This window comes from Nomascus leucogenys, chromosome 22a, assembly GCF_006542625.1.
Source record: "Nomascus leucogenys isolate Asia chromosome 22a, Asia_NLE_v1, whole genome shotgun sequence".
Lineage (NCBI taxonomy): Eukaryota > Metazoa > Chordata > Mammalia > Primates > Hylobatidae > Nomascus > Nomascus leucogenys.
In genome coordinates this window covers 81,992,743-82,005,830 of record NC_044402.1, presented here as the reverse complement: position 1 = coordinate 82,005,830, position 13,088 = coordinate 81,992,743, and the positions used below count along the sequence as shown (strand labels likewise).

Here is a 13,088-nt window from a genome sequence, read left to right as displayed (position 1 = left end):
AGAATTGAGCAAGAAAGTCATGTTCAAATGTAGTCAGCAGGGGAAAGAGTAGGTCACAAATGCGGCTGAGGGTGGGTCATGAAGGGCCTTACAAGCTTTGTATGAGTTTTTGCTTTTATTCTGAAAAACAAAAAACAAAAAAACAGAAATCGGGGAGCTATTTGGGGATTTTAATAGAAAAGTAACATAATTTCCTTTTAAAATGGATATGTGGCTGCTAAGTGGAGAGAGTGGTCTATGTGAGTGGATGGAATAATTGAAACAGGCAAGCAGGACACAGGTTAAATGAAAAATGGATTAATCCAGGCAAAAGATGGTGACTTAAATTAAGCCGGGAGTAAGAGAGATGGTGAGACATGCTTAGACTTTGGATTCATTTTTCCAGATAGAGCTGGCCGACAGAGACATGTCATTTACCGACATAGACATGGCAGATTTTTTTTTTTCTTTTCTGAAACAAGGTGCTGCTCTGTTGTCCAGGCTGGAGTGCAATGGTGTGACCATAGCTCATGGCAGCCTCAGACTCTTGATATCAAGTGATCCTCCCACCTCAGCCTCCCTAGTAGTTGAGATTACAGGCATATGCCACTGTATCCAGCTAACTAATTTTTTTTTTTTTTCTGTAGAGACAGTGTCTCTCTGTGTTGCCTAGGGTAGCCTTTAACTCCTGGCCTCAAGCAATCCTCCTACCTTAGCCTCTCAGAGTGCTGGATTATAGGAGTGAGCCACCATGCCTGGCCAATATGGCAGTTATTAAGAGGATAAGTCAAAGATGACATGAATATTCTGTTATGAAAAGTGTCAAACATATAGAAAATATAAACAGTATTCCAATGGGCACCCATATTTTTATCACCTTGATTCTACAGGTCTTAACATTTTTCTATATCTGCTTCAAACATTTTATTCTGCCAATGTATTTTAAAGTAAATTGTTGATATTGTGATAGTTCTCTCCAAAATGCTTCAGCGTGTAGCTCTAAAAATAGATATTTTTCAGATAACCAAATATCATTAACCTGCCAAATCAATGAATGATAATTGCTTATTGACATTTAATACTTGGTCCATAGTCAAATTCTCCATATTTTCCATAATGTCTTTTATATTTAACTTTTACCAACTAGTGTCTAATCAAGAATCATTCATTTAACTAATTCCATTTAAACTATAACATTACAACATGTTTTTTCATATGTTTTGTCCTCTCTCACATTGACTTATGGAAGAGACTAGATTATTTGTCCTGTAGACATTTTATCGTACATAAGAGTCACTAGGAGAGCTTAGATTACTAGTCCCCACTCTCAGAAATTTTGCTTCAGTGGCTCTTTCCAATGAGCTGCTGGTGATGCTTGGCTTTCATTCTGAAGACCATACTCTGAGCACTACTGCTGTACCACTATCTGATGGCTTCTTTGTGATATTGTTTAACTTGTTCTGTTGCCTGTATTTCCTCTAAACTGAATTTTCAATCTAAAGGCTTACTGAGATTCATGTTTGATACTTTGGGCAAGAATACTTCATAAGTTGTAGTGCTTAATGTTAGGTAGCACTTAATTCTGACTGTTTCACTATTCATGAGGCTAACCTAAGGAGGTGACAGCCTGATCCCTCTATTGTAATGTTTCATGTCAAACTCCTAGATAATTTGTTGAGTGGAAGTTAGAGACGGGAGTGGGGGGAGTCAGGGGTGGTGGTGGTAGGGAAGAGAAAACTAGTTTTCAATAAATATTTCACCTAATGGTTTTAACACACATTGATCATCCTTGCCTGAACTAATTATTTAATTAGGGATGGCAACATGGAGACTTCCTAATTCAATCTTTTTTTTTTTTTCTAAATGAATGGCCTTGTTTTTATTTTTAAATGGATGTTACTTCACATCTGGGGTTATTTGATTACCAAGAAATATAGTGCATATTAAAAAGGTAGGATAAATGCTTAGTTAACTAATTAAGCAATTTTTAATTACCAGTTTTCACTGTAAGGCACTAAAGTTTCTGACTTGAGCAAAGATAAAGTGGAAAGATAAAGGGGTCGTTTAGTGAGATGGGCAAGACTGTGGATAGATAGACTAGATTTGGTGGGAAAATCAGAATATCAGTTTTGAATATGTTAAGTTTGAGATGTCTATTAGAAACATATGTTGACGAGGCCAGGTGCAATGGCTCACACCTGTAATCTCAGTACTTTGGGAGGCTGAGGCGGGCAAATCACCTGAAGTCAGGGGTTCAAGACGAGCCTGGCCAACATGTGAAACCCTGTGTTTACTAAAAATACAAAAATTAGCTGGGCATGGTGGCATGCACCTGTAATCCCAGTAATCCCAGCTATTTGGGAGGCTGAGGCAGGAGAATCACTTGAACCCAGGAGGCAGAGGTTGCAGTGAGCCAAGATCCTGCCAGCCACTGCACTTCAGCCTGGGTGACAGAGCAAGACTCCATCTCAAAAAAACACCATATATATATATATGTTGACAATATTTCAGTTGAATAAAATAAAATATTCTAGCTATTTTAGGTAGAAAGGCATTTTATACCGATACTACTACTAAAGGGTAAGAAGATATGACTGTAGTACATTAAATATACTGATGGCCTACAACTGTTGCTGTGTTGCTTTTTCCTCTTCACCACACATATGCAGCCTCATGAAACATTTTCTATGACCAGCACACTGAAGGAATAAAAGGAACCTATTTTAGAGATGGTTCTGCATGATACAACAAAAATGAGCTACTAAAGCATTACAGTCCCACTCAAGAGTGTTCCCCCCGCCTCAAATAGTAGGGCTGGCCTTTTAATCAGTTGATACTAATTGTCAAGGTGTGATGGCCAAGGGATTGATGTTTATCAGTGTATGGACAGTGGTTCAGAGTTTGGTGAATTAGTCGATTTGAAAGAGAAAGATTGGTGACAAAGATGTATGAGGTGGAAAGTATACTTTCACAGAAAAAGAACAGAAAATGAGATTTATGTTTTTTTGTAAATGTTCAACAAAGAAAATTTGTTCAAAGGAGGAAATAGGTAGGCAAGATGCCCCATCCTACAGATGTTAGTCAGCATCACTGCAAAGCAACCTCAGGGCTTATGCAGTGGACACTTAAAGTAGCACTGGTGCAGGGATAGGAGAAATAAATGGATTTAATAAGCACTGCTGCTTACCAAGATTGATTGAATTGCCACTATTGCCAAGTGTTCTACCTGCAAACAGATCAACCTTGAGCTCTGGATATGGCACCATGTCTCAGAGCAACCAGCCAGCCACCTGGTGGCAGGTTGATTACATTGGATTTGCTCCATTATGGAAGGTCCGTGGTTTGTCACTGCTGCGATGAATGCTTACTGTACGTTTGGATTTGCATTCCCTGCCCACCATGTTTCTGCCAGCAATAACATCATGGCCTTATTAAAGCCTTATTCAATAATATGACATCCTATATAATAATTGCTTTTGATCAGGAGACTCATTCACATAAAAATAAGTGAGGCAATTGGCTGACAGCTACAGGATTCACTGGTCTTACCATGTTCCTGTTGTAGCATATTGTATTCTACCTGGAAGATAAAACCTTGTGACATTAGTTTTTAGTTCCATAAACATAATACAGGGGTCTATGAATCAAGAAGTGGAGGTAGAAGTGTTGTCTTTTACTTCACGTCTAATCACGTGTTCAAAATATTTTTTCATCTTGCCTCTGCAACTTTGAACTTTGCTGATAGACCGAGGTTTTAGTGTGAGGAAACAATACTTTCACATGGGAACCTGATAGTTGTTCAGTTGAACTGGACATTTAGAATAACCTGGCCACATTACTGAACTGTATAACTGAAACAACAAATGAAAAAAATGAAGATGCTACCCTGGCAAAGATGATTAATTTTGATTACTGGGAGAAATAGTATTGCTACTGTTACTCAGGAGGAAGACTATACGTCTAGAAACTAGGAGGAAACCTGGGTTGCCTCCTTGTAGCAGGGTAAAATGAGTGAGTACCTTGTCAAAGAAAGGGAACACGACCAAACTGAACCCAGAAGACATAGAAAATCTAAACAGATGAATTAACACCAAAGAAACAGGCATTTTTTGGTACTTCTAAAAAAGTACCAGACTGATATTTTCACAGAGATGTTCGTTATACCCTTAAGGAACAGAAACAGAAAACTTCTATACTATTTAAACTATTTTAGAGGATAGAAAAGGAAAGAAAACTCCAGATTTTATTTATAGAACTTGCATGAAATTGATACCAAATTCTGACAATGCAAGTTCAAAAAGGAAAACTAGAGATCAGTGTTACTTATAAATGTCAAACAGCTCTTAATAAAATAAGAATAGATGGATATGGTTATCAGCATGATAAGTATGTTTATCAAATTTAAAGCCTACATGGAGAAACATTTGAGGTTTTCTTATTCTAGAACTGACAGGAATGTCCTTTATTATGAGCACTATTAGTCAAAATTTTCTGGTGGGACTAATGTAAGTAGACTAGCGAAGAAAATGAATGGTATGAACATTGGAAAGGGGAAATTAAATGATTATTATTTACGGATAAAATAATTGTTAACCTGGAAAATCCAAGAGAATAAAGGGAAGGCCTACAATTAAGGAGTTAAGGAAAGGGCTAGGTATAGAAATCAATAGTTTTGATAAATGCAGCTATAGCATAAGATGATTAGGGAAAAAAAACAAAAAAAAAGCTAAAACTAGAATGTCAACATTAAAATTTAAATTATGAACAAGAAATAAAAAAACATACATGCTATAAAAAAAAACAAAAATATATTAAAAAATAAATGCAATCATGAAAAAGGAAATGTTTAGCTAGACAAATATTCAAAGATATAAAAAAAAAAAATAGATGTGAAAAATTAAAGTAAGAGAACAGTCTATATATAAGTCGAAAATAATATTTAAACATGATAACATATGAAGATCATGATCCAGATGCATTCAGAAAGAGATCCAAACACATACAAAAATAGTACTCTAAAGACATTAAAATCGTGAAAGAATTTCAATGAAAAGGGATAGAAACACAAAAAAAAAGCAAAAAACACAAAAAACAATACGATGAAAAAAAAAAAAAAAAAAGAAGAAAAAAGTTTTAAGTCAAAAACTTAAATATGATACAAAGCCCAGAGACCATAAAAGAGATGATTGATAAATTCAAATATAGGTCCATATAAGCGAAAACTTTCAGTATGGAGAAAACATCATAAATTATTAAGGCAAATGACACACTAGGAAAAGCATTTGTAACTCATAACAAGCCTAGTTTTCTTACTGTATAAAGTATTGCCATAATTGACAAAGAAAATATGAAGAATTGGCAAGTGACATACACAGAAAGTTCATGGAAAAAATAACTCTTAAACATTTACAAAATTTTACAACTTCCCTCATAAAAAAGAGAAATGGAAATTGAAATTAGTCACATACGGTATTTCACTTTTCATTTGTCAAAGATCAAAAAGTTTGAACATACTGTGGGTTTATGTTTATAAGGATGTAAGAAAACAGGCAATCTAAATTCCTTGTAAAGTGTAAATTGGTAATAACAAGAGAAAAATTTACTGAATACTTTGTGCCGGGTGCTTTTCTAAGCACTTTGCATTTAATTATCTCAATTAACTTATCCAGAAAGTACTATTATTTCTGTATTATACATGAGGAATTTGAAGAAAAGTTAGACAAGTAATTCAAAGTCACACAGTTAATAAATGACAGAGTGAAGATTTCAGACCATTTCCTTTTACTCAAGTGTCCACTTTTGGTCGCAACTCTGTTGTTTCTATAGTGAGTGATTTAACAATATATGATGAAACCTTAAGAGTACATACATTGTGCACATGTACCCTAAAACTTAAAGTATAATAATAATAAAAAAAGAAAAAAAAAAGAGTACATACTCTTTGATCCAGTGATTCTACTTCCGGAAATTTGTCCATTTTGCATCAAATAGATGGAGAATAGCATTCATTGCATTGTTATTTGTGGTAAAGGAAGATTGGAAACAACCTAAACATTTATCCTCAAGGACTCATCCATACAAAAGAATTGAAGTAAATTCATCCAGATGAATATGAGGCAGCTTTAGATAGAGTGAGATGGCATCCTATGTAGTGATATGGAGTCATCTTTAAAATACAGTAAAAGGAAAATGCAAAATACAGAATAGCATGTAGGGATGCTGCTATGTGAAAAGCTGTAGAATATACATGCATTTTTGTATATGCATAGAATATTCCTAGACAAGGCCAAACATGGTGGTTCACACCTGTAATCCTAGCACTTTGGGAGGCTGAGGCGGGTGATTCACTTGGCTCCAAGAGTTCAGGATGAGCCTGGCCAACATGGCAAAAACCCATCTCTAGAAAAAATATAAAAATTAGCTGGGTCTGGTGGTGCATGCCTGTGGTCCCAGTTACTTGGGAGGCTGAGGCAAGAGGATTGCTTGAGCCCAGGAGGCGAAGGTTGTAGTGAGCCAAGATCATGCCACTGCACTGCAGCTTGGGTGACGGAGCAAGACACCATTCGTCTCTCTCCCTCTCTCTCTCTCTTATCTCTCTCTTTCTCTGTCTACACACACACATACACACACACACATATATATATACACACACATATATGTGTGTGTATATATATGTGTGTGTATATATATATATTTCTAGAAGGATTCTCAAAGTGATATCAGTGATTGTTGTGCAAGAAGGAAACTAGGTATCAGTGAATGAGCTAAATAAGGTGATTTTTGAATTCTGTAGCATGTGTATGATTTACCTATAGAGAAAGCAGTTGAGCATGTGTTTCTCAAATATAGAACGTTTGCAAGGTCACTTGGTGAAAAGTATAGCCATGTCAGACAGATGTAGGTTCAGATTCCAGGACTTCCAGGACTGCTGAAAGGGAAAGGGGCATTGGATCTCCTTCAGCTCCAGGCAACATTGCTCCTTTCCCAGCTTTGACATTAGCTGGAGGGAGGACAAGTTCTTAGAGCTCTATGTGCCTGGGGCAAGACCCCTTCCCCCCACTGCCTTACTCTCCAACCATAACTGCTGCAAACAATTCTTACCTCTTCCACCCCATGTCACTGCCTAAAACCCTTCATCACCTGGCCTCCCATGCCTCTAAGTCTCCATACATCCCCTAGCCTGACACTGTCCCCAACCCTCCTCAACTCCAGACACCATTTTACTCTATCCTCTGGAATTGTCCATTATTAGCAAAATCTCCTTTATTTTCAACCTCCTTTCTAAATATTTTCCCCACATTCTTGTTGTAATAGAGACCCAGCTTTCCCAGGAATGTATAGCTTTCCTTGCAGTCCTCTAAAGTGGTAACTGGTTTCTCTGCCATACATTTCATACCACTGGTCCTGGAGATATTGTCAATGTCTTAATGTCTTCCTTCCATCTCACTTAAATTTTGAGACCATAATTCCTTTTTCCTGTCTTAAAAGTTCTCAGTGTTGAAACTCAATCCATTAGATACCTCCAGCTGGCACTACTAGTTGCAGTCCTGTGCAGACTACTGAGTCATTTTCTTTACTCCTTGAAGACTTAAACTCTGTCTTACTCTCACTCTCTCTGACGCTACTCCTGTTAAAATATTACGTTTCTTTAGCTATTCTTTCAGTTTTTGGTCTCCTCTCCTTCAATGAAGATGATTTCTAGAATGTTGGTTCTCAAAATGTGGTCCCTTTGCAAACATCATCAGCACCTGGGAACCTGTTATAAATATGAATCCCCAGACCACACCCCAGACTACTAAGCCCAAAATTCTGGGGGCTGGAGCCCAGAATCTATGTTTTAAGAGGCACTTCAGGTGATTCTGATGAATATGCCAGTTCCTTAGATCTTGTTATTGTCATTACTGACAACTTTCTCTGAGACCACAATTTGAATCTACCAATTTTTCACTAGTACTTACCCATCTTAAGTCCTTACTTTCCCCGTACCAGCCAGACATTTGAGTATTCCTTAACTCTTCTCTTTCACATGCTATATCCAAAGAGTCAACAAATGCTGTCAGCTATACCTTCAAAATACATATACAATCTAACTTTTAACCTCCACTGCAGTCACTCCAGTCCAAGCACAACCATTTCCCACCTGGAGTATTGCAACTGTTCTTGTTTGGTGGCCCTTGGCCCTACTTTACACAAAGCAGCCAGAGTGTTTCTTTCAACACCTAAGGTTATAGGGCTTCACTGATCGAAATTCACCATGCTTCACCTCTTTCTCTACAAAAGCCAAAGTCCTTGTAAATGCCTGTAAGGCTCTAGGGTGATCTGAACTTCCCTGGCCAGGAAGTCACGCCCATCTTTGCCCTCCCTTTCTCCCACTACTAGTGATCTTCATTTTTATCTTTAGAATGTATTTCATTACCACGTGACATATTCTTGTTCCTTTCTGTCTTGTGCCATTAGAGTGGAAGCTTCACAAGGGCAGAGGCTTTTCTTGTTCACTGACAGAGCCTCAGTTTCTGGAACCCTGCCTTGTACTGAGCAGGCATGCAGTTATTTGTGAATAAATGAATGAATATAGGAAGATAAATAAAAGTTGTTTTTTTGTGTGTGATAACACTGTCCTTATTGGGACTACCCCTGCTTGAGAAGTAAAGCAGGGCATTCCAATAAGTTTACCAGGTAAAGTAAACTTAATCAGGATATTTAATCTGACACTTGGCCTCTGGGCCTTAAGCAAGTTTCTTTTCCCGTTGTGTTTTGGTAAAAGTAAGCTTAGTCCTTCATGGTTAAAGGACAGCAATATTGTCCTGCATGATATTTTTAAAACCCAATCCCGAATCACACATTGCATTTAATTTTCATGCCTTTAGTCTCCATTAAAAGTGTGCTATTTGTATTAATAATTAGAGTGATGAGGGACAGAGTTTAAGAATATATATTTTGTCCCCAACTGACTGTCACTGGATGGCTTTGGCACCCATTGGTGATTCTTGCCTGAATCAGTAATTATTGTGATGACTGAAAATAGTGATTTCTCTCACTGTATAATTCTTCTATATTTATTAATTACCTTAATATTCTATAGAACAGAATGTTCCCTTCTCATCTTTTGTTTGTTTAGTGTCAGTATTACTCATGAAGTTGGGTGTTTAGAAAATTCAATGTTGTATAATACTGTTATTATTCGATGTTGTATTGTCTCAGTTTGGGTCTTTCATCCGAGTCCTTTCATGTAAATAGTATAAAGATCAGTAATAGAGGAACATAGAGTAAAGTGTGAGCAGAGAAGCCTTACTCTGAGACAAACTTCAGAGAGGTGAACTCTGTTGCTGATTAAGAAAGGCTTTACTGAGGAAGTGTTGTTTGAAGTGAGCTTTGAAAAGTCATAAAATTTTGACAAAAGTGGGGATGGGGTAGAGCATAAAGGAAAAACTGTCTGAACAAAGGAAGGCCCAGCAGACTAGGAATTTGGCAATAATACAGTGGTTTTGGACCTTGATAAGGAAGTTGAAATGGAACATAAAAACCCTCTGCATTTAGCCCATTTATTTGCTCAGGCAGCTCTCACTGCCTAAAATTTTCACCCCTGCTGTTTTGCTCAAGGGTGGGATGAGGGGTAATGAGGGAGGAAATTTTAGGGGGTGAAAACAGCACAAGCCAAAAACCCCGCTCAGATACTCCCTTCTCTTGAAGCCTTTTCCAGATCCCTAATAAGAATTAACCACCGTCTCTCACACACTCAGTTGTACTTTGTGCTTCTCTGTTAACCAGCCTCTGTGTTTTGTGCTGTCTGTATTTGTGCATACATCTTCCTCCTTTAAAGCACGAATCATATCTTAATCCCTTGGCCCTTCTTCCCAGTACTTAGCACAAATGCTCAAAACATGTTTCTTTAACACGTGTAACAGGAAGGAGAGGAGAGTGAGTGGGATTGGGAGCAGGAGGGTTCTGAATGTCATTTTAAGGGGTTTGGGCTCGCTCTTGAGGCAGCAATGAGCCATAGCTGCCTTTGAACTGTGCAGCACTTATCAGAGCTGTGATGCCAGAGGATGCAGTGGAAGGGGAGGACAGCCAGCATGCCTGGGCATGGTCCCCAAGTCAGAGGACATCAGTGGGAGAAGGGAGAAGGCACGGAAGCAAGCAGCTACCATCTTATGAATCTGAGCACCCATTCAAAGGTGGCAAGGAAAAAGGAAGGCATTGAGCACGGTTTTGAGGTTTCCAGCCTGAGTGATTGGAGGCTGACGCAGGCTTTTTACCAAAAAGGGCCCTAGGCAGTTTCACCAGGAATGTTTAAGGAGTTTATCATGACCCTATCTCTTCCTCGTCTAAAACTCTCCTTAAAATCAAAACGGTATGTCCTGTTGAAATACTTTATTGTGTCAAATATAATGAGAAGTAAAATATTCTCTCTACTTGACGTATGTAACACTGACTCCTTGTAGTGGACAATTTTCACTTGTCTTTTTAGTAATGGTTTTTATTAAAAATAGATGTTAATAACTGCTTCTTTAATCTTTAAACGTGGCCCTCTGAGAGCAGCTGACCATAAAAGAAACGGTTGTCAGCTTTCTTTTTGCTCCTCAGTCCCTCCTGCCCCTTCCTAACAACAGAAAATTTGCTTTGCACCTGCTCCAACTGGGTTTGAAGAGATAAGCATCTTGCAAGCCCAGAAAATTGTAGTATCAAATCTCAGCCCCAACTGTGAGGCAGCACTATCATCGAATCCCTGCTGAGAGGCGTTGCTTTCCCAATTCCCAAAAGAGTTCTTTCTCCCCTGGCCCCTTTTCAGGCTTGAACTTTGACCGAAACCCTCTTTTTAACTCCCAGCATGCACTGCACTTGGTACTGACACTGACCCATCCCTGCTTCCTCTATTCTGCACTGGACTCATCAGTAGGTCAGGCAGGCGTTGGTAGCCCTGGGGTCACTGGGGTGCCCAATTCCAATAATGAGCACATTTAGCTAAGGAGAGGAAATGTACCTTTCTATTTGTTACAGTCCATTGCTTTTTTTCCAGAAACAAATGCTAAAAGAACGTTTGATATATTGTGGTTTGGTAAATACACATATGCACTGCCTAATATTCACAAAGTTGCCTCTTTTTTTTTTTGCATCTTCTTCCATAAATTAAATATATTGTTCTAACTCATGATTTATTTTAAGAAGGATATACCTATTTCACAGCTAGGAAAATGTTTTCAAATAAAGTTATATTCAGAATACTCTTGCAAGAATTTCAAATAAAAATAGCAAATACTATTTAAATGCATATAACATTCTAGCAGACTTGTGTGTCATTTTAAAGGGAAAGAAAAAAAATGATGACAAGGACTTTACAACTTTGTCTTTAAAATTTCTTCTTAGGCTTTCCAAACAGACCGAAGTCATTAAAAATACTCCTTAACCCCCAAAGTCACAAAAAAGAAGCTACCCAGGTTTATTATGAGAAGGTTGAACCTCTGTTGAAGCTTGCAGGAATAAAAACTGATGTAACAAGTAAGTAATTTTCAGAATATAATTTCACCATCTATAAAAACATACAAAAGCAAGATAATCTGAATTTGTCCTTAATGCAAACTTGGGAAACTACTTGTAATATCTACAGCATTTTTATGTCTTTGTAACCTACTGCAGCCAGCTCGAGGGTTATAATTTAATTATTTTTGTTGTGTTATTTTTATTAGAATATTAATATTTTCTCTTTATAACTTTTTCAGATTTTTTTTCAGACCTAAACAATTGTTAGATATAATTACAAAGGAAGCTTGTAAACAAGTATACTTGTTTACATCTTTATGGAGATGTTTGCTATTTACACATTAATTTTGCAGTTAGGCAAGAAATTGATTTTTTGCTCACTTATATAGTTGATGTCTTTCCATGGAATTCTTCCTTGGGTTGTTTTCGTTCTGACTCTGACCCCTGCTGGTTAGGTCAAAACTAAGCACTGAACTGCTGGTTTTATTAATAGATGAATTTAGAGATGCTAAAAGCTGAAATTCGTTGTCTAAACTAAGAAATGTATTTAGGTTTGTGCCAATGAAAATATAAACTTGTTAATGCTAAAATTAATAGATGATTAGTAATATCCTTTTTGATTTTTTAAATTTGGTGGTCACACTTCTTTGTTTCTTTGAGACTTATTTTCATATGGTGGGGAACTGAGTAGAAGAGTTGATGCTATGGAGAATCGCAACCTTCCTAGCTTTATTTTATGTGGCTTCGCTAACAGTGGAAATTTGCAATAAATTTTAATTGATGAAAAGTATTATAAAATAAGACTACTCAGGGGACAAGCCCAGAGTGCAATTGGAACTTCCTAGTCCCATTTATAGATTCCTAGGGAAGGGATTCACAGTGATGTGGCTTTACTCAGCTGTAAACAAAGGAGAGAGGTTTCAAGATGTTAATAATGTCATTGAAGCCTACACCTGGTGATTTGATGGATTGAGGTAGAAGAGAGTTCCAAAAAAAGAAAAAAAGCAAGTTTTGTAGGAAGGTCAGCCCCCATGAAATGTGCATAACTATAGAGGTTTGAGAGAAACTACAGTGAAAAACTCAAAAGGAATTTTTGAATTAAAATAAAGTTATAGTGAAGAAGTTAACCTTTCATGTTTGTGACCTTTGGCTTATTTAGAGGTGATTTAAAAGTAAAAGAGAAGACTTAGATTTATGGTTTTTTTCTACTGAAGATTTCCAAAGATTGGCTGAAGGAAAAGTTTGAGATTTGTATTAGGGTGAGACAATTAAAAGTTGAATAAACACATTGGCATACTCAATGACTATTTTGTTCATTGCTTTTACATGTGAATACTACAAAGCAGCTTAACATGGATATTGCTATATAGCATTCACTTCAGGAATCTCATTGTATGCGTGCTCTGTGTTCAACATTGTGCAGGATGCGAGATGAATAAGCTATCATACTTGCAATTGGATGACTTTCTACATTATTAGAGATTCAAAGAGATACTTAAAACCATTATAGCTGGGGTATATGTAAAGTAACTTTGATGTCTCAGAGATGATATTTTGATCGGAAGATTCAAGAAAAGCATTTGAACTATGCAGTTTTTAAGAGGCAGACAGAAAGGGAAGGAAGTCAGGCT

General features: G+C 37.2%; 1 protein-coding gene across 5 annotated transcripts in view; it reads left to right on the top strand.

Annotated features, from left to right (window-relative positions):
• CERKL (ceramide kinase like) overlaps positions 1 to 13,088 on the top strand; it is a 128,790-nt gene that overhangs the window by 75,180 nt on the left and 40,522 nt on the right. For 3 of the 5 annotated variants that reach the window (XM_030802395.1, XM_030802393.1, XM_012501495.2), the window contains exon 3: positions 11,344 to 11,475. The exons of the other annotated variants lie outside the window; for them this stretch is intronic. In XM_030802395.1, coding sequence (XP_030658255.1) covers positions 11,344 to 11,475 — 132 coding nt within the window. The remainder of the gene's footprint in view (positions 1 to 11,343; positions 11,476 to 13,088) is intronic. 5 annotated transcript variants of the gene reach the window in all.